Below are 26,802 nucleotides of genomic sequence, written 5' to 3'. Positions count from 1 at the left end.
TCATATGCTATGATTTATTTCTTATTGTGCTATAATTTATTCACTGTTATTTAGATTTGTTATATCTATCTTTCTTCTCTGTGGATTCTAAACATCAATCTTACTCTGAGGTCAGTCAAGGATAAGGCCTCAACAGATTCATGTGAGACGCCTATGGACAGAAGCACCTGCTTTACAACCGAGATCCACTGCCCTGCTTCGTATCCACCTATGTTATCACATCATCATATAAATTGTGAGTAACTGAGATTTGTATGCTTGATTTCAGTGTAATCGTTCAGCATATTACTAATGGTTGCACACATACACAATGTAACCACTAGGTGGTAGGCTTTAATTGATGATACTAAAATAGTTGAATTTTGAGGAGTTATACAGTTAAATAAGTACATGCGATTTTTGCTGATGTTCACATTAAAATTATCTGTTTATAGTCTTTCACATACTCACTAAATTGATATCATAAAATGGCATGTCATAATTGATTAGTTAGCACTTTTATGAGACAATGAAAAGGCATCTCTCTAGAATAACATTCACCAATGACTGTCTTAAGGTTAGAGCAGTAGTTTTTTAATTGAAACAACAATGGAATACACAACACAGGCAAACATCAGATCATGCATACAGTCTATACAGTTCAGAAGTCAGTTACACATATGAAAGAGAAAATAAAGAATATTTCATAAAGATTACAAGTAAAGATAATAAAAAACTAAACTAAACTAAAATAAAAGTTTAAAAAAAGTATATACATAACAATTAGATAGGTTACATTAGGTTCATATATATTTTAGTCAGAGGTTTCAGAGAATAATGTTTCATAGTGGTTGATTAATGTATTGCTTTTCTTGTTATTTAGAAGCTTGATTCATTTAAATAAATAGTTCATTTCTAGGAGGAAAGGTGCATTTTAAAGTAATAAGGTTAAATCTTTTTTTATTTATTAATTCTTTATTGAACAGAGTATAGAGTAGAATAAACAAATAATATACAAGCAATTTATCATTCCAATTCATAAGTAAAAAAAATAACAATAAGATAGAAAGAAAGAAAAAGTAAAAAAAAAAAAAAAAAAGTAAAGGCATAAGTGACAAGTAGCATAATTCTTCAATTAAAAATAACTCTGAATACATTTCAATAATTGATCAACTTTCCTCATTTTTCTTATACAATATACGGATTCAAAATAATATTTTATTTCAATTAAGAATAATTTAAATTATGGGGTTAAGGATAGAGAAGTGCCAACTGACTTCCTGACGGCAATGACGCTTATTACAGAAAAAGCACTGCTTTGCACCATTCAGAATAACACTGTTGCAAAGTTTTGGATCGGTTTTACACTCAGGACTCCCCTGAATGGGAGGTGTTTCTGTCAGGACAACGTCATCGATGCAACGCATGGTTAAAATCCACATTATCCTCATGCGGCACACCCCGGGTTACAAAACAAGCGCACCCAACGTGCTCCGATACGAACGTGATGACGTAAACTTTTTGTGTTGGCAAATCACGGAGCACGCTGGGCGGGCATTGTGAAGCAGGAGTTGAGTGTTAGCAGGCTAACTAGAGAAAGAAAGCTAACTAATCGTGAGAGTGGAAGTGGAGCTAACCTTAAAGGAAAACCCAACTGTCAAAACAGCAGCGGGAACAGCAATTTTAGTGAAGTGATAATTCTCTTAGATGTCTACATGAACAGATTTGTTGCTTAGTTAATCAAAGACCGTGTTTGTCAGATGCCCGAGGAGCATTTTTTTGGATACTACATCGATTGTCCCATTTCCAAACGGAAACCATTTCTGGACAAGATAGTTCGTGCTAGCTAGCTAGCTTAAGTGAATCATCCAGGAGACTTTTCATTGTCACCTAAAAACCTAAACTGAATGTTTTGTCTGTCATGAGTCCGGCCGGGTGCTCCCATGTGAACGGTTATAAGGTGGATAATTGGAAACAAAATCTTCGAGTCATATACCAATGCTTTGTTTGGAGTGGTACAGCTGAGACCAGGAGACGCAAGGTAAAAACACAGGAACTGCACCGCTAGCTTAGGAGACAAAAAAAGTGAAGTAATGTTATAATGTGGCACAGACTTGACACAGAACTGGAGTGCAAATGATGTCCTACATAAAGCACAACCACTTAACAAAAAAGGGGCTTAATGAAACCACTCTCTTGCAGCAATAGTGTTGCTAGTACTCATGTTAGCCAGCTAGGGTTATCACCGGTAAGTTAGCTATAGCAACACTGCTTGGCGAAACTGCGGAGAATGGTTGCTTCTTTGCAAACCTCGATTTCTCTTTTTATAAGCTCAAGCAATGATCATTCATGGTGTATCTTGAGCGAGCCAGCCAGCTAGGTATGCCGAGCGGTTTTTGTTTGGTTGGTGCAGAACAGTTAGCCGGACGACTAAACTTAGATTTGAGGAGAGTTGTGGCCATGGGCTAACATTACCACACCAAATGGACCTATTGTGTCTTTCCACACGCACACACGGGGTCCACAGATTAGTAGGTTTCTCCCGGGCATCCCAGGTTAAGTGTTTGCTCTGCGGTGCTCATTCACTCACGAGTTTTGATGCTGGGACGTCAGCTCATGACTTTAGTGCCAATTTCTTTTTGGGCTCATACCACACCTGCTCGGCCTACACAGCTCCGAATAGCTCTGTACAATGTGATGTCATCACTGGACTGTGTTGCAGTTTTCACTTACTTTCCCTCCATTTCTGTTCCTTTTTTGTCAACTTAAACTTGTTTCTTTCTCTCGGTGCTTTGATGTTCATTCTTTAAACAAAAAACAAAAAAAAAACAAAGCTTAATTTTCACAGTGGATAAGCAGCATTATATAGATTGATTGACTGACTGTTGTCTCTAGAAATCCATGCGTCTCTTGTATATGTCATACATTTTTATTTTGTTGTGATAAAATAGGTGCTTCAGGGTGATGCGGGATGGACAGAGCTGGTGAGTTGATGCTTATCCCCTTCTCATCTTGCATTGACATGCTGTTGGTAGTTCAGATTTAATAAGAGCTGGCTTGCTTTCTCTCCTCTTGCTCCTCTCTACCTGTGCGCCTCAAAGCCCTTTCATCTAATGGACTGAATATTAAATGTAAATCTACTTTACTTGTATGTAGTGGAAGGAATCAGCCCAATCCTTGTGTCTGCTGCGATGCACTGTTACAGCTAGTAAGATTACCTAGTGGGAGGGTGGACCATGAGCAAAACAGGCAGAAGCATAGCTCAGTTACATTGCAGGCATTTCAAAGCAAATAGCTAAAACAGAATGGTCGATGACCCTTTTGTTTATACTGTGTGGTAGTGTCATGCTTTGCTTTTAGCACAGTGCTTACCTTGTCTTTATTAATGCTATCTTTTTACAGCCTGAAGTATATCAGAATTTAAAAAAGTGCAGGAGAGCATCCGGAAATGTGTGTTACAGTTGGAAAAGGTTATCAGACATTGTCGCAGGTGACCTAGCGACAATAATTATTGTTGAATGTTAATTTCATCTGCCTTACCTTACATGAATGCAGTCATCCGTTCTCAGTCTGTCTCAGAAATAAAAACAAAAGTATCTTTGTATCACTCACTTCTTAGTAATTCAACATTATTCAGCTCTTACAAATCTAGCATGTAAAATTTTTGGAGAACATTTCTCATAGCAGGTTTGAGACTTTCACTTTCTTCTCCTGCCATCCTTGCACCTCTATCATGTTTGTCATGATGATTTTCTCCGCAACCATTACATCATCAGCTCTAGCCACTGTACACTGTACAAAAACTCGTCATGACTGTGGAACTGTGAAAATATTCGAACATGGTGGATTTTCTCTTCCCTGTTGTTATTCTACCATGTGGACGTCCAGATTTTAAGCGTGCTGGTTTATGTAGACCTCAGCTTAGATCACATTCACATGCACATCTCTATGATCATCACTCAGGTTGTGCTGTCTTGAGTAGGTTTTTCACTCTTTGAGGCTGTCATTTGTATTTTCAGACTGGATTGCATTGTATTTTTACACTCTGTCCCCCACCAGCCCAGTCATCTATCAGTGCACCACCTAGTCCAGCTCATATGCCACTTCACTGCAGAACAGCTGTGGCCTTGAAATCTTGAAGTAATCTAACATAACTGATAACTGGCCTTGTATTGTTTCTATCATTGTATTTTTCTTTTTGTGTAATACTTCTACTGCATCTAATATGATACATAGTGGCCCTAAAGTCTCTGTATTTGCTCATTTATATAAGAAATGCAGCTATGGACAGTGCCTTGATAGTGGTTATGATGTTGTGTTTTGGTATCCCACCCATTTTTGACAAATGGGTTGTTTGGCAAATAGCATTTAATGTCATTTTTGCTTGCGAGTGCTATTCTTTTAGCTGTGTGTATGATTCTGTTGTCTGACATCTGTAATTGTGTTTATGTAGTTGTTCTGCTCTGGCCTGCTTTCCCCAGATGGTACACTAGTGATGGTACAGGGGACAGAGAGAAAGGACACAAATGGGGCGTCTGACTCAAGATTACCTACTTACCACTGCCTAGTTGTAGTCCAGGATGGCTGTATTTGAGTCAGACTATTGTGCTTCACCCCCATTTCACTGAGACTTTTTACCACCTAACTAATCTGACATGCAGAGCAGGTGTAGTGCTGCTTCAGTGGTACACAGGCAGCGTATTCTCTTGAGGTGAGGGAGTCTTCATTTTTGCTCATCTGTCCCTGCTATGATGGAATGGTTACTGGAATAGAAGACATTAACGCTGTTAATGGTTGCATGGTTGATGAAACAAGAGCTTATCACTGCTCTGCTTACTGCACATTTTCCTTTATGGTGCTACAATAGTGGCAAATACACAACAAGGACTGTAGTAAAAGATGCCACTCAGTGACTGAGGGAGAGAAAAGATGCATCTTGACATTGTGTTCAGATTTGGTCTCATTAGACAATGCTTTTTATCCCAAATTGCTGTTTTTCATCTTCCCCTTTTTTCCCCATTTGTTTTTTTTTTCTTTTTTTCTTGTCCTTTTCAGTAGTCTGTCCTCAGCAGCCTCCCTGCAAGCTGTCATCCTCTCTATCCTCTCAAGCTAAAATCAATTCCCAGGCGATGTGCAGGAACATTGGTGGAAAATCTGTCACCTGCTCTGCATTCACAATCTAAAGCCCACATGGGGGTAACAAATAGCAGAATTAATACCAGAGTGAGGGGTTTCTGGAGATGACACTGCATCCTATTGTGTCTAAGGACGCGCCGTCTTTATCAGACGACAATAGTATAATAATTCTTTTTGTTATGTTGGCCCGAGATGCAATGCTCCATTAGCTCGGGATGAGCTTGTAGGTTTACACTGACAGACTGTGTGTGAAAGTGTACTGTAAAACTGGCACACAAGTGTCAGCTGTAAATTATGGATTCAACTCGGTGACAAATGTGATTTATGTGGACACCTTTAGGCCTGCAGTCTAATGTGTTTGTCCATAACAATGTGCCCAAACACTAGATATAAATAAATATAGTTTTATAATTTAATATGATACAAACACTCTTTGGAAATGACTGAAATACAATTCAAGAAGTGTATTAAATGAGGACAATGGTACGAATAAGCGAGTATGCAATGGTGTAACTATGTAGTATAACAAGATGCTACCCATTTCTTCTGTGCTTCTGTGTTTTATTGTATTCAGTTCTGGTTGAGGTGTGAACCATATCAAGGGCTGTCAGTAAATAGAGAGGCTGTGATTGGCCATAACATGTAGGCAGAGGAGCTACACCTCATGTCGACTCTCGGTTTGTCTCGTGTAACAGAAACTGGCTCCATTTCAGAAATGCAGAGGAGGAACTATTGTTCTGATCTACTTCCCCTTCCATCTTCCTGAGTCCGTTCTTTAACTCCTGTCTCTTTATCTGTACTGTACAAACTGTATTTGTGTGTGTGTGTGTGTGTGTGTGTGTGTGTGTGTGTGTGTGTGTTAAGTGAGGGAACACAAATATCAAAATAGCACATGAGCCTTACAATGCCTTTGTCTAAACAGTTTCCGATGCTTTCTTTCTTTAATTGAGATTTATGCTCCACCAGATTGCCAAGTACTATTGAAACAGACTTGCACAGAAGGATGAAAGCACAGGTCATCGATAGAAAAACCTGCCCTTGCTTTTAAATGCTAAATTAATTCTTCCTGTCCACCCAACTCCACCCATATTCATAATTTATAGTTTGTGAATGGCTGCGATGGTGGAGGGATAGTGTGAATATTCATGAAGGTCATGGTTATTTATTTTGTGTGCGCGCCTCCAACCAGCATATTGGACTGAATTTACCGGCTTGTCTACAAAAACATTGCCACCATGAAGGAATCTGCCATGCAGTTAAACCAGACCTATTATCTTAGGTTGAGTGTTGACAGGATGAAAAGCAGGGTGGGTGGGGTTAGCAGAATTTTACAGCGATAACTGCTTTGAAGAATCTGCTGTCACTTTTGATTAAAGGGGTAAAGGTTGTGATTAGAGAGCCGTCTGAACTCAACTTTCCCCCCCCCCGTCTAGTTTTGATAAATCATATATGATCAGAGGAACCATAACACCCCACCCCCCTCCTCGTCCTGCAAGTGAAAAAAAAAAAAAACCTCTCTGCTTGTGGTAAGGAAAGATGAGAGATATCATTTGCTAGATGTTGCTGGGAATTTCAGAGGTAGGAAAATGGGTAGATTTTCATGATGACACATTTCCTTCCTTCTGTCACCCCCTTCCCCCTCTTCCCCTTGTTCTTTTACTACACGCACAAACACACACATACACACACACACACACAATGCACTGAGGCACAGCCCATCCCAGAGAGCGGCTGATTCCTGTGCTGTGAGCAGATCTCTTTGTCAGATCAGTCTCCATCACATCACAGGCCTGCTCTCTGACTCATCAGCATACGTTTGTAGCATCAGTATCTATTCCTCCAGCCTCTTCATAGCCTTTTGCTTGTTCCTCTTCTGCGCACACTCTCTCCCATGCTTTTTCTTCCTCCTTTTCCACGTTTTTGCTTTTTGCTTCTTTTTTTTTTCTTCTATTTGCAAACCTAGTTCAGCCCACGGTTCTTGTTGCCTCAAGATTATCCCATTAAATCTCTGGGAAAAAAAGCTTGTATTGTTTTGAGAATTATGATACTGTAGTTGTTGCAGTTTTAAAACGACACAAAGAATTTACTGCGTTGTTTAGCAGTGTACTAAAATATCACCGCATGATTTTTTTTTTCTTTAGCATCCTGAGAAATTCATAGCCAATCCTCTAATCCTCTCATTCTTTTATTCTCCCCTCTTCCCATCCTCTCCTTTCTCCTCATCCCACTGCCTCATAGGCAACACTCAGTGGGTTTGGTGATGTCAGACGATGGTTTCTGGCCCTCATCCAGGCCTATTTCTTCCATGTCTGTGCACTCTTCGTCACTCCCAGGTCTTGTCTAATGTGGCTTTCAGTCTGTCAGTCACTGTGGCTGTGGCTCAGTGACTCAGACTAAACAAATGGCACAAGGTTTGTAACCTCCTCCCAGAGAAAGCTTGGGCCTGGTGTGTCACTGTGTGGCGTCCCTCTGGCACGCTACTCCATCCCCATTTTTTGAAGAATAACAGAGCTTAGCCTCCTACAGACACTCCGAACCTTATTCAATAGCATGAAGAGGCTGTAATTTAGTTGATGCCTTTGCACTCCTTCTACTGGGAGTGTAGAGCCACAGTGCTTTCAACCTAGCCTAGCTTTTTTTTGTTGACTGAAAGCTTGCTCCCTTACAATGCTTAAGCAATCTGACAGGTAAGAAATCTGGTCAAGTAGATATGATGTTGATTTAGGCACATAAAGTAATGGAGAGAGATGGGATACTGAATTAAGCTTGTTAATTTGCCTCTAAAACAGTAAGTAAAGAAACAATGCAGTGACATGATTTACAAAAAAACATGTTTTGTGGTGTTCTTTTATGTAGTGTAATGTGTGCATTCATTGACCATGTAAGCTTATTTGACATGCTATTTTTGCGAGGTGTCGAGGTACTCTGGGTCTGGTAAGAGTTCATCACATGAGCTTGGATTTAAATATGGTCGTTTGTGTGACAGAAGGAGAGCATGAGCGTTTTGATGCTCATCTCTGCTCTCAGCCTCTCCCCACCAGACAAGTTCACTCTGACTGATTTTACCCTCTCCCATGTCTCCCTCCCACGGACCATATCTTCTCCAACTAAAGACGGTAGTTCTCATTTGTCTGGCCATCAGGCACTGGAAAGACATCACTGCCACAAAGCATGCTGGTCATTGCCTGAGCCAACCAATGAGGCTGCTGTCCAGCCCTCCCTTAGTACCACCATCTGGCTAATGAGCTGTCAATCACTCTCCAGGGGCTGACCAAGCCCAAAACCAAGAGGCAATCAATCTTTTCTAGTGTGGACACTCAATTATTCCGCATTGTTAAAACCATGGGACCCAACTGACCGCTTTTTTTGGATCCAGGCATTTTGTCTTAATGGTTCTCTGTCCTTTAGAAAAAGGCAAAGATTGTGGTAATAGACGGTTACAAGATAATTCATTACCTGCTCTATATATACTGACTTTTAAAGATTCTGTAGTGCACTAATAGCCCCACTGTGCCTGTGCTCTGTAGGTAGTGCTTATAGATTTTCTTCTTTGAGGTGATTTGTTCCCGTTCAAGGCTCTGTGGACCCTGATTGGTGGCATGAGGACAACAAAAAAGAAACCAACTTCTGATAGGATGAGATTTGCATCCAAGAGGACCGTTAAGAAGCTCTGCGTTGTGGGTGTCAGTTACATGAGCGGCCCCTCTTGATTGTCTGTGAGTGAGCGTGCGTTGTGCTGGTGAAGTGATGTGGCTGTGGACACCTGGTAGCTGCAAGGTTTGACAAATGATCATGTAAGCTTTAGTTGAGCTGGAGCTGGACCGTCAACCATCTGTGCAAATAAATATAAACACACTGCTGTCTGCATCATGGGCAATCTTTCTGTTCACATTTGTCAGTGTTTTTCTTGGTGTTCTTTTTTTTTGTGGCATTAGTCGGTCGGATTTGGAGCACTTGTGCGATGGGGCTTTCTTCGACTATGTCTGATTCCATTATAAGGCAGTGTAGCTGTTGACTCTGAATGTGTGTATAGACACAGATAGCCAGTCTAGCACTAAATGATACTGTCACACCACATTACTAGTACAATACCAATATGTAGCAGAAACCATCATTTTAAACAGTACTTCTGTGATACAACACCATAGTTGTTCAAGTTGAAATGCCTCTGCTATTGCTTTTTCTTTTTTACCTACACCCTCTGATCTCTGCAAATACAGCACAAGCGCAGCCTTTCTCTCCATAATCAAGAGGTCTTAATCAGACACATGCACACCTATATACCCTTTTATATGTGCTGCAAACCCTGCCTTATCATACCAACCCACATAACTTTCACAAACCCATGAGAAGCATCAGACAGCATTTTTGATCATGACGTTGAAGCAATTCCACTGTGAGTATCTCAACATAGTTCCCCTCCATCCACATTTTACTCAGCTTTATTTCTTTCCCATAGATGGCTACAAGCTAGACTCCATAGGCTGATGCTCAGGGTTTCGCTGTAATGTCCTTATAGCGGTGTGACAGTTTGAGGCCAAACTACACACACCAACAATCCCTCATCTCTCCCACAAGTGGAATTCATCTGAATGAAGTGGGAATAGAGTCGCACGCAAAGACCGAACGGCACGTCATTGTCAACAAAGGTTACAGTGAGCTGATGGAGGACGGAAGTGAAAGGAGAACAGAGTGAGATTCATATTGTGTTGCGTCTCTCAGGCTGTTTAGTGAGACTGCATATTGCAGGGCAGGCATTGTCATGTGGAGACAGTGGGGGGAGGAGGGGAGGCCGAACGGGGGTAATAACATCATCCTGCCAAAGCACTGACAGGCTGCAGCCCCACGGGGTCAGTCGGCAGCACGGCTCCGGAGCATCACCATCAGTCTCCATCCCCATCTTCCCTGGGATTGTTGATAATAAATGTAGAATCAGAGAGGACTGTGTGTTTGAGTACACACAGCAAATGTCTTACAATGTCAGTGTGTGTATTAGCTTGTGGAAAGATTGTCTTTTTTATCTGTATTTATCATGTGCAGTATGCATATACCGGATGTTAATTTTGTGTCCGTGTGTGTGTGTGTGTGTGTATTAAGTATGTCCAGGCGTGTAGAGTGTGAGGTGGTATGGTGAGCCACTGCTCTCATATAGCAGCGCTCCACACTGTATTGACTCTCCCCTCCCCGGTCTGTTCTTTGCAGCAGCTTGAGCGTGCTTAGTTGAGCCAGACCTTTTGTCCACATCATAATTGTCATAGTCATTCTCTCTCCTCCTCAGTTATAACTCATCACATTACTGGCTCCGTTTGAATATATGAATGCATTAACCTAAATGCTGAGAAAGGCATAAACGCAGTCAGATTGAAAAAACGCAGAAGGAGATAGAGAGTGTGACGCAAGGATTCTTACTTTATTTGGATATGTGTTACGCTGCTTGATTTAAAAACACTGGAGGATTAATAGCTGTTGGACTTGGGTCATAGTTATCTGAAGGCCATTCACAGACTCATCTGACCCACAAAGCAAGTAATGTTATCTTCACGCTAAAGATGTATTGGAGATCTATTCATCCAGCTAATGCCTTCCTAGATCTGCTCTTCCATCAATCAACAGCTTTGTACATTAGTGGGTCATTCCCCTGGACACAGAGCCCATCCTAACGTGCCTCAAAGAGTGCATCCCAGATGGGAGATGCAGTCTAGCGCAGCACGAACGTGAGCTTGCTACCTGTCCGACACTTGTCCCAGTCATCTGAGCCAGCGGCTGATCAATAGCTGATCTAATAGAACATTAAAAACCCTGGGTGCAGAGAGACGCAGGACTGCTGACACTGAGGAATAGACAGTCTGTGAACCATGGTGAGAGGGAGTGAAGTTGAAGGGGGGCGGGGGGCTGGGGGGGCGCTGGAGGTGCAGAGATAGATTTTCTGCCCGCAAAAGGGGTGTTGAGGGTAGTGAGGGTGAGGAGGAGGGCAAGGCGTGGCATTGGCATGGTTTCTTGTTTTTGACTTGGAATCCTGGTGCAAAGGAGGAGGGGGAGCAGTAGGGATTAACAGCATCACTGCTTAGGTAGGATAGACTTGAATTTAGGATTTTAGTCGAACTCTGCTGTGTTTCCACATTATGTGGCTGTCTTTACCTTTTAGGTAGTGCCGTGGAGGTTTTTATGCAGACTCCTACTTCACTCTCAATCCCTTTTTTATCTCCTCTGTGCCGTTTAATTCTCCGCCAATCAGACATGGTCTACACTACGAGTTTAAAGACTCTACTTGATATCAGTCTTTATCTTGGTTTGTTCTTGTTTCTTCCCTCTGTCGATCACTAACTATTCATCCCACATGGAAAAGCCTCCTCCCGCCTTTGGTGCTGCCCCCTTCTCTCACACATCCTTTTAGAGCTGCCTAGCTAATGTACCAATTTGAATAAAAACAGAGCTTACTGTCTGCTACCCTGCATATCCCCTGTACTGCAATGTCATCACAATCTAACCCACGCCTACTAATGCTCAGCCAAAATACAGACCTGTCTGTGAGTTTTGCTGCCTATCTCTGTGACAGTGCATAGTAGCGTGTGTCTAGTGTTGCATGCAACGCTCATCCCCAGTGACCCAGACCCCAGCAAATGAAGTGAATATTAAATTACTTATGTACATTCTGTCCACTGATGCTCTGGAAGATCTGCATGGGACTGTTATTTCAATCTTGCACCCACCCGCTCGGGCAGGATTTCCAACAGTTTCCGCCCACTCCCACGGATGAGCCATCCCAGTTCTGCAGATATTCAGATCTCTACCATCTGATTTTATTTTTGTTATTTATTTTTTGTTCAAAACTTCTGTGTCATTCGACAGGGAAAATAATACAAAGCTAGAATCTTATGGATATTTGTTTTTATTGCTACTTCAGGCCTTTAAGCACCTTTTTTAAGTATTAAAAAAATAGGACCATTGACAGAAAATACCTATTTTTTATGTAGCATACATGTATGTTATTTTGTTAAAGCTATCAGACATTACACTACTTCAGAGAGCACTGAATAGTCAGAGGACTTTACTTATTATTTAAAAACATATTGGTTCATCTATTGAACAATTCATTACATTGACACAGACTGATGTGCATTGTTTATGGGAATGTCATGCATGGTTTATCATCTCTGGAAGTGTATGATTCAACTTGTTTGTTTCTTAAGAAGGAAAAGAAAATTTCAATTGTTGATTATCGCAATAGTGTTATAGAATCGAATCGAATCGGCACCTTAGAATCGTGATACAATCGAAACGTGACCAAAGCATATCGTCCCACCCCAAATATGAATGGCAAAGTTAACTTTATTTCACCATCGTTGTATTACAATAATTAACCTTACACAGCCACAGTTACGTTACCTCATCACTATGTATCCTGTAAACAGCTGTGTCTAAAAAAAGAAAAATAGTATTAAAAGTTAAGTTGCGTCTTTCTTTCACTCGCTTCCAAAACAAACGCACATGCTAGCCAACTCAAAATCTTTACGACATGAGTCGGTGGTACTCATGGAAAATGTAGTCTTATTTCTAACTTCTAAACACAGTTGTTAATTTACGCATTGTTAATCGCAATAGACTAATAATAGCTGTTCAGTTTCAATCCATGAAATTTCATCCTGCAATTATTCCACACTGATAATGATTACTGCCTAACCATATACTGTATAAGTCTCCTTATAAAATCAGCCGTTGATGAGATGAGATCTTGGAAGTTTTTAGTCATTCTCTAGGTTATTTAGTATACTAGTTATTGCTTTATTATACCATATATAGTGGCAACAGTTTTAGTTGTATTGTCATTGCATTCCACAGACTGCTTTGTGTTAGATGTTGTCTAGGGAGAAGGAAAATGACACTGACTTACAGAACCTCTTATTTCTGCACTACAATACGTTTTAATGTTGTTTAGATGGTATCAGGTTATACTATTGTGTCTCTAGTCAAAAGATGGCAATAGGCAGCCAATGCAGTACAGGGTTGTTGAGTTCATGTCCAGTAGCTTAGGTGTGTGGGAGTACATGAGTCTGTCGTACGAGCTTCTTTTACACAGTGTACCAAAACCTGAAACCTGGTAAATATCTGCAGCCAATAGTTTCTTTTCATTTAGTCTCTCTTCACCTTTGCTACACGCCTCCCTTTTCTCTGTCTCCTCTTCATGAGTGGGCGAGTCATTGCCGCAGGTCTGCACCCTGAAAAGCTTTGATTAGATCGCACTGTCTTTCCTCTCTCTCCACCTCTGCTGGTATTATTCAATTTTCTCCTTCTCAAAGCAGGCATGGTGACGGGTTTCTGTTTTACTTTCACATTACCAATAGAACCTTTCAAGGCAAAGTACTGCAGCGCGGATGAAAAGTTTTGCATTTGTTTTAAAAAACAAAAAAAAAAACAGATCCAAGGTGTTTTAGTTGGCAGTCAACATACTGTACATTTTAGAGGTTTCATCCATTTTCATTACCGCTTGTCCTCTAGAGGATGGCGAGGGAGCTGGAGCCAATATCAGCTGGCATTGGGCTAGAGGAGGGGTACACCATAGATAGGTCATCAGTTAATCATAGGGCTAACATATAGTATAGAGCCCCGGTTGATTGGGGGGTTGAAACCCAGAACCCTCTTGCGGTGGGTTTTTTAGAAGTTCTGCATATGAAATGGATTCAGGAGTATTTCTTAAAAACGACCTTAGCGCATCTTCCAGTGCTTTTTTTTATGGCTCCACACTAGCCATAGCTGGAGGCATTATGTTTTCGGGTTGTCTGTCTGACCATCTGTCCCATACCCGTGAGGACGATGTCTCAGGAATGCCTTGGGGGAATTTCTTCAAATTTGACACAAACGTCTTCTTGGACTCAAGAATGAACTGAATAGATTTTGGTGGTCAATGTTCAAGGTCACATTTCACATTTGGTCGGATACTGAATTGATGACTCTAATCTTGGGTGCCCACCTTGAAACTGTTGTAATTGTATAGATCTTCTGTGCTGCCAGGTTAAAGATGTGTACGAAGCATCCACATACAGTTTGTAGCTTCTTTGAAGCAACATCCATATCCGAAGCATTGTCTGCTGTCATGGTTACAACTTTGTGTTCGATCTCAATCTTTATTGGCCTAACATGAACACATACAAGGAAAAAAAAAAAAAAAGTTTCTTCAAGGTCTTAAGTACAAACACAGTCCAGACAGATATAAAGCAACCTGACTGGTGGAGGCATACAACCATCAGGTGTTATTTCTAGTTTTCATCAGTGGAGCAGCTGTTGAAGTTTTCTATAATAGTGTCTATCACAGTGAACCAGCAGTACCAACTCAAACCACCCCAGTGTGATTTAGGCTTAATTATTCTGTCATCACAGCAGACATATAGCCTGTATGTCTGTATGGCCTCTGTTGCTGTGTTCATTACCTCAAATGTTGTTGGATGTTGTATGATGGGAATCTGTGCTCATGTGCGGCCCCTGTGACGCTCATTTTTTTGCAGGTTTGTTGAATATGTCAGGCAATCTACTGCAAAATTTCTCTGGTCACCAATGAATGCTGTAGTCAAACCAATCACACACACTCCAGCCGCTGTAAGTGTGTGCTTCAGACAGATTCTGCTTGCCTTCTCCAGTGTGCCTGCCAAGCATTAAATCCCATCATGCCCTGCATGTGTTAGAGAGTGAAAGATTCAGCGTGGAAATATGTTGTTATTCAACAGTATTAGATTTGTCAACAGGCCCAGTAATCTTTAGTCTGTCTTCATATCAGGCCTATTCAAGCACCGCGTCCTCCGAAGTGTTTGTGTGACTGACTGGCAGATAGAAATCTACTTTAGCTGACAGAGAGTTCCACTCTGTCTGCCTTCGCCTCTCTACACCTCAGCTCAGGGCTCTGTCCTGCTGCAGTGGATTTTCTGACCATCCTCCTTCCTTGCTCTCAATTCCTCTTCCCTGTGTCCCAAACCCATCCCCCTTCCTCCCTTGTGTCTTTCTCTCCAGGCCAAGTCGTGTATCTGTCACATGTGTGGCGCCCACCTGAACCGACTCCACTCTTGTCTCTACTGCGTCTTTTTCGGCTGTTTTACGAAGAAACACATCCACGAGCACGCAAAAAACAAGAGACACAATCTAGGTAAGCCACACACTCGCTTGCTCACTCACTCTCAACAGTATCAGAAACCATTAACAAAGACATTTGATAACGTAATTGCTTTGTAATGTTAGTTTGAACAATACAAATCACAATAGAGCTAAAATGATAACATCAATATATTATCCCTCCTTACACTCAAGGCTCAGTCCCGTCATGTCAGTCTTCACATTCACATGCACCCCTGTGGCCCACTGCAGCATCAGCTATTACCAGCAAAGGATTACAGCATTACTTTGGGCTACTTCCTTCTCTGAGCTTACAGGGAGCCGAGCCTCACTCTAACCGCAGCACATTACCATTCTGGTGGGAGCGCCAGTCAAGTCATGGGTTTAAGCTACTACACTCCCCTCCATACAGCAGCAAGGGAGTGCTACACATTGCTAATCCACAGCTACCAGAAAGCTTAGCTTCAACCTCACATGCTAATTATGCTAAATAAGGCAATGGCGCTAATGAGCAAGATTTTGATGACTTGTTATCCTGACGAGGATGGCTAAATATGGAAACAGGGGACACAGTTGGGAGGTTTGGTAGCTGACTTGAATGGCTTTAATTGATTTAATGCATTCCAACAGTTTGGTTACACTCACATACCCCAAGTGCAGGGCTACAGTGTTAATTAGGTTTGAGCTTTCCACAGGAGCCTCTCTGACATTGGCACTCTGTTCTTCTCCACCTCTAATCAAATTAATCCAAACTCCCCAGTCTGTTAAACTGCTAGATAGCGAGCTCCTTTCTTGGGATTGCTTTAACAAGCAAGATGTATGAATTCCTGCTCATGTTTTGTGCAATACTCATGGTCTGTATTTTCTTCATCTTGCTGCCACTTGTATTGCTCTCATTTTTCTCTCTTTACCAGGTTGCTGTTGTCCAAAAAGAAGCATCCTGTTTGTTTTTTTGAGCCGTTAACAAATGTGTTCCTGGTTAAGCTGTAAAAAGAAAGATATGGATAGGCAGACAGAAGATAGATCGACAAGACAGACACAAACACACACACACACACAAAAAGAAACACACACACTATGGCACCATGACCACAACATCACATGCATCAATCAGGGTTTTTTTTTTTTTTTTTTTTCTTACATGAAGTGTTCACTCACCTAGTCAGTGTGGGTTGCACCAAAACCAGAAAAATGTCCGGTTAGGCTAAAAATAGGTTGTCACGGCAACAGAGCCAAGGTATTGTTGCCGTGGAGTTTGAGAATGGGAGAGGATAGTGTGTTAGTTGAAAGCACAGGTGGGGGTTGGAGACAAATACATCTATTCCATCACTGCTCCCCTCACATTTCCTTATAATTGTTCAGTTCAAGCAATGAGATGGAAACATATTGCAGTGAGTACAAAATGCAGGTCAAAGAAAGAAAGCACTTATCTTGAGGCTGGCTGCACCAGCGAGGTTGAACAGTAAAATAAAACCCAATTTGTATTACTGTGCTGGGGAAAAAAAAAATCTATTAGTAATTATGGTGCAATCTCTCTTTCTCCCTCTCTTTCTCTCTTTCCCTCCTTCCTGCTCACAGCAATAGACTTATTATACGGTGGAATATACTGTTTTGTGTGTCAAGACTACATATACGACAAAGACATGGAGCAGATTGCCAAAGAGGAACAGAGGAAAGCCTGGAAATTGCAAGGTATAGTGCTGTCCTCTCTGTCACTGAACTTACTGTTGTTTTTTTTTTTTGTACAAGGCTGTTTGCTTTTTCAATGCCGTCACGTTTCTGTTTCTTTGTATCCACAGGCATAGGGGAGAAGTACACAACATGGGAGCCTACCAAGAGGGAGCTAGAATTATTACGACACAATCCAAAGCGGAGGAAAATCACTACGAACTGTACCATAGGTGGGCAATAGACTGCACTGTTAACAATCGGTGTGTGTGCGCTGTGGGGATTCTCTGTAACTGTTTGTGTACATGTGCCTATGGCGCAAGTGTACTTTGGGTCACTCATGCATTTAAGTGTGATACCCAAGGTCAACAGGACCGGGCAGCCCCACAGGCAGTGCACACATACAGGCAGAACACAGTGTTCTCTCTCTGATAGATGCACAACACAACAGGCCCGAGTTTGTCTCTGTGTCTCCCCAGAACTTGTTTTCTGTTCTGTTCTGTCAGAGCAGAACAGAACAGACTCTCTCAGTGATCTGTTGTTTGGTTTCTTCCTGCTATAGTCAATGTGTCTCTGATTTTGTAGATCTATTTTTGCTGTTTTTATCTTTTCCTCCCTGCGCACACTGTCATTGCCATCCTTCACGCCCTTCTATCTTTTAAAGAGCTGAGTGGCGCTTTAGGCTTTTTGTTGCGTGCACACCAGGACCAGTCTACAGTGTTTAAGCCCTCGCTGAGCGCTCTCTTCCAGAACCAAACCTTGCTCAATTGGATTACACCCAAGACCTCATTGTGTCTCACCTGTTCTACTGGCCATCACTGGAGGACTGTAGCTTTCTCGCTCTAAATGAATCCATTCACAGCTTCGGGGTCTGCTCCAGGATACACACTGTTTTGCTGGCGCACCTGACCCAACACCATATTGTTGACTTTACAGCCACACACACATACAACAAAATGAATCTAAAAAGTGCCAGAGGGTTTTATGCTTAGTGACAAGGCAGACATATTGAGACTGCAATTTTGTTGGTAGGTGATAAGGAAGTGGGCCACAGATAAAACTCAGTCAGCCCAGAGAAATGGAGAATAATCAGGGCTTTATTGGCTATTCAAATTCCCCACATTGCCAGCTGTATGAATCAAATGCAATGTCGTGTTTAATATTAATTTCCTTGTTGTTCTCACACATCTCTTTCTTTCTTCTTCTCCGCAGGTTTACGAGGGTTAATAAACCTGGGCAACACATGTTTCATGAACTGTATTGTTCAGGCCCTAACACACACACCGCTGCTGCGAGACTTCTTTCTCTCCGACAGACACAAGTGCGAGATGCAATCAAACTCCTGTCTGGTGTGTGAGATGTCGCAGCTCTTTCAGGAGGTACGATGTGCAGTTTTTTTTTTATGTGCGTAGGAATATAAGTTTGCCAAGAAAAAAAGAAGGAAAGTGTTTTATTTTGGTTAACACTGAGCCATAAATTGGGAGTTTTTAACAACCATATAATACAGAATGTTCTCTTGCTTTGAAACCCACTGCAGAAGGCTGAGTCACTGTTGCACTCTTTTGTCAAGTCCAAAGAGAGAGAGACACAGAGAGAGAGAGAGAGAGAGAGAGGGAGGAGAGAAAAAATCCTGCCTGAAAGGAATGTACAGAACCACATACAAATGAACGAACAGAATTCAGTAATTGCACCTTTTTATTGAATTATTTTGCCATTTATAGCCTTTTAATCCCAACTCTTCGATACAAAAGTTTGGCATTTTACATCTGACAAACTCATTGGCCTTGAATGTTATGTAATGGCTTCCTGCTCCGCTCCCACACTGCCTCGCTTTTTTCTTACACCCTCTCACTTCCCGGTATATATGGGCCCACAGATGGCAAGTGGTGCTATAATGATTTGAGTCATCACCCACCTCCCCCCGCCCCCCTTCACAACACACACACACACACACAGACACACACACACACACACACACACACACAGCTCTGCCTTGTCTCAGTTGGCTGAACCGATCAGCTACATAACACATAAAAGAGGTAATCGCTCACCTCCATCACCCAGGGAGGCAGACATTGATTGAGTATTCAACAGTGTCTGCAAAAGGAAATATACCATAGAAATTAATCTATTTAAACACTCCCAAACACTCACAGTTATCATTCCCACCACCATACTCTGTCGCCAGCTCTCTAATTTCATTGCTTACTTCCAACACACCTCCTTATCGTCATCAAGAGCGTGACTCAAACGCACACAAGTGTGTACACACACACACACACACGTACACACGTGTGCTCAGAGCTTTTTAGATGTGGAGGTGAGAGACACGAGCTGCTTTGATCAGGCTCTCTATTTCCTCTGCTCCCCTTCCCTCTCGTTTCCTCTTCTTGTTGCGTCTTTTCGTTTGTCAACCACCTTCAAACTGCTGAAAAGGAGCAGACTGTAAGATTGCAAGATTCAAAAGGGACGTCAGCGTGGCATGTTTTCCTCTCTCACAGCTCAATCAGACTTCAGAGGGAGCAGCGAAAAAATAAAGTGAGGTGTGTGCGACATCTACGTGTCGAGAAATGAGAGCCCTCTCAGTCATTAATGAGCTCCGGTTGGAACTTCATCGTAGTGTTTACACCTTGCCAACTCCTGCACTCTGCTCGTTTCTGTAACTTTCTTATTCACGTCTTTTGACCCTGACCTGGATTGTCACTCACTGTAATTCCCATGGCAACTCAAAGACTCTGCTAGCTTTAGAGACAGATTTCTTTTTTTTTTTTAAACAAACGTTCCCATTTTACAGCCACTTTGTCTTCTTTGCCTTGTATCTCACACCTCCAGTCTCTATGGATGTGCTGGTAGGTGACATGTGGTGGAATTCATATCTGGCAAGGCCTGTAAGAAAAATAAAAAAAGAGAAAAGAAAATGAGCTGTTGAGATTGATAATCACCATGACTGACTGACATTTGTGGTATGGTTGCACCATGAATTATAAATGGTAATGAGAAATGTAGCTATGCAGTTGGAAAAGAGGTGATCAAATATGATACACCTAGTAACACCTGAAAAAATAGGCTAACCACCTCTATCATCTTTCTCACCTGCTCTCAGTTCTACTCGGGCCACCGTTCGCCCCACATTCCCTTCCGGCTGCTGCACCTGGTGTGGACTCACGCACGTCACCTCGCAGGCTACGAGCAGCAAGACGCCCACGAGTTCCTCATCGCAGCCTTGGATGTACTACACAGGCACTGCAAAGGGGACACCATCAGTAAGCTTCATTTGACTCCATGTGACAAATCATACTGTTATTAATACCAAATTTCAGACACAAAAAACATAGCGTGCTGTACTCTAGATGTTCTTGAAGAGTTTTTGTCAGACCAGGAGCAGCAAAGAGCAGCATCAGTCGACTGTGTCTGATCCTGCATGTGGACTTGTACCCTTAGATCTACCTTCAGTGCACATTGCCTTTCTGAAGGAAACCTACTGAAGGAGACTGACAATGTTGTGTACCAAAGGGAGGGCAAGCAAGCAATGTGAGAAATGTCAATATGCCCTGCTGCAGTGCAATGAATAGTTCACAGACCCTACAGTAAGGCTTGCTCTGATTGGCTGTGGAGAGTCCATAGAGTTTTGAAATGCCATAAAGAGTTAGCAGCAGGGGAATGGTGAAGTGAGAAAATAGAGGCCGACAGTCCTTCAGAGGTGCTAAAGAGGTTGTTGGTGTTATCTGTGTGTGTGTATTTATACTTCCTGCTCTCTTTGCTCTGTAGGAGATGACAATGGGAAGAAGGCCAACAATCCAAACCACTGTAACTGCATCATTGACCAAATCTTCACTGGGGGCCTGCAATCAGATGTTACCTGTCAAGTTTGCCAGTAAGTGTGTGTCCAGTGTGACTCTAAAGTGTAAAGCAGCAACGGGAGAGGTCACTGAAATATGGTTCCACTGGAGACGTTTGCCGTTGATTCATTCTGATAGAGCATTGCGTCAGTTCCTATGCCCCTCCTCCGCCACTGTCTACATTTACTCATTCATCCATCATCCATCTATCCCTGTTGTTCTCTGAAGCCAGTCACCTTTCACCGCTGTGCTGATCGATGTGGACACCACCCGTCCTCCCAGAGTGGGCGAACCACTGGTTGTGTCCTCTCCACTGCTCTTATTTAAAGGCCTGGTCCCTGCAGAGCTGCTGTAAGGGGGGTTGTCTAGACAGCAGCACAACTCAAGCGTTGCCTGCCTGCCCCCTAGAGCTGTCCTGTCACATTAACACTAACACGCTGCACTGAACTGCAAAGCACCTCGCCCTGTCTAGCAGGCAAGCCGGGCCCAGCTACATGCAACATTACCTGCCTCCACAGTTAAAAGAGACAGTGCTGATGTTATACTGATGATTGTTTATCATTCATCATAAATTAAGCCTCTCCATAATTATCTAGTGATTTTCATGTTGACTACCAACCAACCACAGGTAAGGCCTTCAGCAACACAAAATGATTTCCTCAGGAGTTTTTGAGCAAAAGTCGTACCTTGTTGATGGGATGTTACTGCAGGGTTGATTTTCTTCCCACAAATTCAGTGGGAATTTGTGAGGTGCCTCAATAGCCACCTGCTGGTACCTCTGGGTATTACAGAACCATGACTCATCTAATCAACAGTGATAATGTAGAGCACACCCCCTATGCATATACAGTATATTTGTCTATACTGCATATATTGTATATCAGAGCCTCCATTTTGTCTGAGCTGCAGTCCATCACAGTCACTGGGTTGTAATAATACAAATTTCTTATGTAAAGCCAATTTTCTCTGATGTAACACTTCATTGAATTGCAAATGGAGCTGGAAGAACAGTGTGGATATTATGCACATGCACACACTCAGTCTCCCAGCAGGCCTGAACAAAAACATGATCAGAATCTACAGAAGCTGTGTGAATTTAAGCGTACGTATTGCCCACTATGTCATCATCTTTTCACCATGGCTTGTAATGTGTGACACACAAACCTAAATACAACTACGCATTATTTATTGAATGTGAAAATCAGACTGAAGGACGCCCTCTCTTATCTCTTTTTTTTTTTTTCTCCAGCGGGGTTTCCACGACGATAGATCCATTCTGGGATATCAGTCTGGACCTGCCTGGCTCATCCACGCCTTTCTGGCCCCTGAGTCCTGGAGGGGATGGCAGCACAGTCAATGGAGAGAGCCACCTGTCAGGGTCCACCACGCTTACAGACTGCCTACGCAGGTACAGCTTCAGTCTCAGATGACACCGGACAGGTTGTCTTTTTATTGCCTGTCACTATTTTTGTACATATTTAAACTCATTTTGTAGTAAAAGAAAGTAGCAAAATGTAATCAAATTTCTAGTTGTGTTCCTCTTTACTGAAGCACAATGGCACTGACTTGGACTTGGACGCGGATTGAAATGAATCATATTCAATAGATTTGGAAAGGAGAGGCAGTATTCCCAGTCCCCAACAATTTTCTTTCAAGATGCTTTTTTCCCCTGTATCTCTCCTTCAAATTCATGGGTATCAACCATCTCCATTCATGGACAAATAGATTTCATTCATTCCTCCACTTGTACAAGGGGTCACATATGGTGTGTGCTCAGGCACAACAAACGTGTTATCAGTGGATCTAATCTTCTAAGATCACCAGGTTGGCAGAGCAGGTGTGACCTTTCATGTCTCCTCCACTGCCTCTTCATTCTTGCAATTTCTTTTCCTCCTCTTATTTCATTCCCTCCCCTCTCCACCTAATTCTTTTTCCCCCGTGCCCTCTCACTCTCTACCTCTCGCATTTGTCTCATCCTCCCCCTCTCTTTCCCTCGCCTCCTTTCCCTCTGACTTTTTTTCCTACTGCAGCTCCTCACACACCCCTAGTTGCTGCAGCAAGTCTCTTAAAGGTACAGAACTGGTTGCTGTTGCCGTGGTGACAGAGGCGTTGGCAATACCAGCAGGGCTCTGGGTTGTGTGTGCTGACATACAGAGTGACTGCACCAAAACTCTGCAGGCACAGGCCTTCAGATATCTCCAGATTAATCTTGCACCTGGAGGCTTATGACTAGACATGTGTGGCGAGGTGCAAAATGAACAATCAAAGAACACGTTTGACATAACCAAAGAAACCACAACAGTTTTCCTCCTCTGTCTTTTTTTCTTTTCTTTTCTTTTTTTGTCCCACGTGTTCACTGCTCTTACACATTATCTTCCTTCCCTTTCGTTTTATTCCTCACTCTGCAGGTTTACACGGCCCGAGCATCTAGGAAGCAGTGCCAAAATCAAGTGTGGCGGTTGCCATAGTTACCAGGAGTCCACCAAACAGCTGACAATGAAGAAGCTCCCCATCGTAGCATGTTTCCATCTCAAAGTGAGTCAGCCAGTGACAACGTGCTGCCAATTATCACTTGTTACAATACCTTTCACTATCTGACAATTTGCTTATTTAAGGGAACATTGAACCTTATTCACAAATTTTGATCAGTCATTACTACAAACTAGAAGATACAATAGAGTTTTTAAAAAGGGCAATGTTATTACTTTCATCCATACCGTATTGCAATATATAAATACATGTCTATGCAATATTTGATTCATTTTGCCCTGAGTGTATGCAGCCTTACATCTGATGGAAACAAAGTTCAGATTTTTCAGTGACGTAGCTGTCTGCTACATTGCTTGTGCGTAGGTGTGTTCATAATTCGATTCAGTTGTTGGTGCATTACCTCCTGCTGTGTAGCCCTCGCACACAGTGTCCCAGGACACCTGTGATTTTAATGACTCGTACAGTCCGCCATTGTCCATGTTTTATTTATCATACAGTATTAGGAGCCTATAATGTATTTATGATATTCATAGGAACAGGCTAGGAGAAGATTGTCTTGGATCAATCCAAACCTGTTATTGTCTTGTAATGTAATGAATGTGTGAATGTGTGACAGCCAAGTTAGAAAACATGCATTTCCACTTTCCACTGTGTTGTATTTTGTATGTTGTAATGGTGATGCTTGTTATTTCTAAATATGTTCCCTCTCCCCCTCCCCCCCCACACTCTCTCTCCCTCTGTCTCTCGCTTGCCATTTTTCTGCCCCTTCCCCCCTCTATTCTCTCATCCTCCCTCTTTGGCCATGTCCAGCGGTTTGAGCACTCTGCAAAACTGCGGAGGAAGATCACTACATATGTTTCCTTTCCTCTAGAGCTGGACATGACACCCTTCATGGCATCCAGGTATCCAATAGCAGTTCATTTTTTAACCTGGCTGCCCCTCAGGTTCTTTACCTATACGTTTTAAATGCTGTTTCATGCTGCCAGTGTGAATATAAAATAACAAAACAAAACACTGAAGCCTCTCTAACTAGCTTAATATATTTTAATGTTTACACATGTACATTGATGTACTATACATGTATGTACTGTATGCTCACAGTTATTCCACATGACTGCATTTATGCTAAAACAGTTTAATTAAATGCTCCCTGTAAATATATATTAGTGTCAGTGGAGCATGCAGCAGTGGTCTTGCCCCACCCCTGGTTGTAGCATCCATTCAGTTCTGTTCAGAGAGACACAGAGAGAGCATTAAAGTTACAGGCAGCAAAGATATCTGCTTACGTAGATGGGATAACCCTGCCACCTAGTGGATATTTCTGACACTGCAGCATGTTTACACAGCACTTAAGAATGCAAATGTCTTATTTTTCTGTCTCCTACAGTAAAGAGAGCAGAATGAACGGGCAGTATCAACAGACGGTAGATGTTTTAAACAACGACAATAAGTGAGTATCTTGGGAAACATGTTTTACAACAAACTGATTTATTAACACTCCACTGCCAGCAGCACCGACATCATAGCAGAAATCTCTACTTTAGCACAGCAGCACAAGCTAATGACTTGAAGCAGCCAACTGTGACTTCCCCAAATTAAATCAATTTGAAGCCTATTAAAAGCTGCTTGCTTTTCTTCATCCATGGCAGTTACAATGGCTTTCATTTTCCAGGACATTTACTGAGAATGTAATGTTTTAATACAGTTGGCAGGCTGTTTGTGTTAAAGGCAAGAGTCACTCTACAAAGTGCTCTTTAAAATGTGAAAAATTACCTGAAAGAGCCAATTTAATGAGGATTTAAGAACCTGTGTGTGCGGAGGATAATGGAGCAGGTGAAGTCAGACAGCAGAACAAAGGCAAGCAAATAAAAGTCTGCTCACACACTTTTTTTAAATGTCTTTTTTATTTTTCAGGTATTCCTTGTTTGCGGTGGTCAACCACCAAGGCACATTAGAGAGTGGCCACTACACCAGCTTCATCCGCCAGCACAAAGACCAGTGGTTCAAATGTGATGATGCCATAATCACCAAGGCCAGCATTAAGGATGTACTTGATAGTGAAGGGTAAGGAAAGGAATAATACCCCAAAATATTATACAATATACAAGCTGAATCCAATGTAGAGCTGCAATGATTAGTCTGTTAGTTGAAATCTATTAAATTTATCATTTCATTCGTCATTTTTAAGGAACAAAATTCTGTGATTTAAGCTTCTCAAATGTGAATGTTTTCTGGTTTCTTTAGTATTCTATGACAGTAAACTGAATAGTTTGCTTTGTGACCAGACATTTGAAGACTACACCTTGAGCTTTGAAAACACTTACTGACTTTTACCATTTTCTGACATTTCATGGACCACATAACTAATTGATAATGAAAATAATCATTAGTTGCAGCCCCACCTAATTTTTTTTTTTCTCCCCCTCAGGTATCTCTTATTCTATCATAAACAGTTCCTTGAGTATGAGTAGTCTTCGTGACCACTGACCATGAAGAACCACTTCTAATGAGAGAGAGTCAAGTGACTGGGGACAGTATGAAACACAAACACACAAACCTACCTGAAACTCTTTGACTACCAGTCTGCTCCTTCAGCTCTGGAGGACAAAAAAAAAGACGTGTGAAATCATGCAACCTTTCAAAAGAAAAAAAAAAACAAGCACTGAGCTACTTCTTGGCATCTACTTGACAAAACTGAATGAAGAGGAGAGAAGGAGGAAGAGTTAGACGTTGTCAGTTCCAGGCTTGGGCAGAGAGAAGAGGCCCCACCACCTCACTCTCTCTCCCTTCCCCTTCCTGCTACAGGGGCAGAGTCTGAGAGTGACTGACTTGTCATGTCGATTGGGCACATCTGGATTCTTATTACAGTATTCTGACACCCCTCACCCACTGACCCACCCACCCACCCACCCCCTCCATTTCTCTCCCATGGTGCTCTCGTTTCAACTGACCAAGCATTTAACTTGATGGAAGACAGTTTGTTGTCATATGCATACGGGACTGAACGCAAAAAATAAAAAAAAATAAAAATAAAATCAACGTATTATGAACTTTGCAAGAACATTTTTAAAGGTATGGTTATGATTCTTATCACTTGTGATTTTAGTTATGAAATACTGTATGAATCTACAGTAGTATACATCTATTTTTTAAGAGCAAAGAAAACATGGGAGAGTGTAGAGACGCTGCCTTTGCCAGTTGCTGGGTAAGCGCTGCCATGGAAACTAAACAGATTTGGACCTGAGTGTGCTCATGTTCCATTATTTACTGTGTTGATTGTTTTATTTTTAAGTCTGGTTGAGGGCAGGGAATATCTATTTTTTTTAGCAACTCATTGAATTTTGAGATTTTGTTTACCGTTCTTTTCAGTGTCTTTTTAAAAAAAAAAAAAAAATGTCAGTACAGTCATATGTCCCTCGCTGTCCTGGTACTGGAAATGTTTTTGGACGTATTATACTTTCATTCTTGTGGAATTGTTGGTATAATGATGGTGATAATTAAATCAGCTCACCTTTGCTGTTTATGAATTGTATGTTGAATGTGAGCTTTGGGTTTCGTATGGCATTCTAAAGAGAAGACTCCAATACATGAA

The 26,802-nt window shown here is 41.8% G+C and overlaps 1 protein-coding gene across 2 annotated transcripts; it reads left to right on the top strand.

Moving 5' to 3' along the window:
- Positions 1-1,575: 1,575 nt before the first annotated feature.
- On the top strand, positions 1,576-25,869 carry LOC128379060 (ubiquitin carboxyl-terminal hydrolase 22-like). Of its 2 annotated transcripts, XM_053338672.1 has the most exons (14): positions 1,576-2,020; positions 2,931-2,963; positions 15,115-15,247; positions 16,792-16,905; positions 17,013-17,114; positions 18,094-18,260; positions 19,985-20,144; positions 20,650-20,755; positions 21,970-22,128; positions 23,129-23,255; positions 24,021-24,112; positions 24,598-24,660; positions 25,125-25,274; positions 25,639-25,869. In XM_053338672.1, the coding sequence occupies exons 1-14, from the start codon at positions 1,901-1,903 to the stop codon at positions 25,679-25,681; spliced, it is 1,569 nt and encodes a 522-aa protein (XP_053194647.1). In that variant the 5' UTR covers positions 1,576-1,900; the 3' UTR covers positions 25,682-25,869. The 2 variants fall into 2 exon arrangements, with proteins under 2 accessions (XP_053194647.1, XP_053194648.1); XM_053338673.1 differs by lacking the exon at positions 2,931-2,963.
- Positions 25,870-26,802: the final 933 nt, after the last annotated feature.

This window comes from Scomber japonicus, chromosome 18, assembly GCF_027409825.1.
Source record: "Scomber japonicus isolate fScoJap1 chromosome 18, fScoJap1.pri, whole genome shotgun sequence".
Taxonomy (NCBI): Eukaryota; Metazoa; Chordata; class Actinopteri; order Scombriformes; family Scombridae; genus Scomber; species Scomber japonicus.
This window is presented reverse-complemented; position numbering and strand designations above follow the sequence as displayed.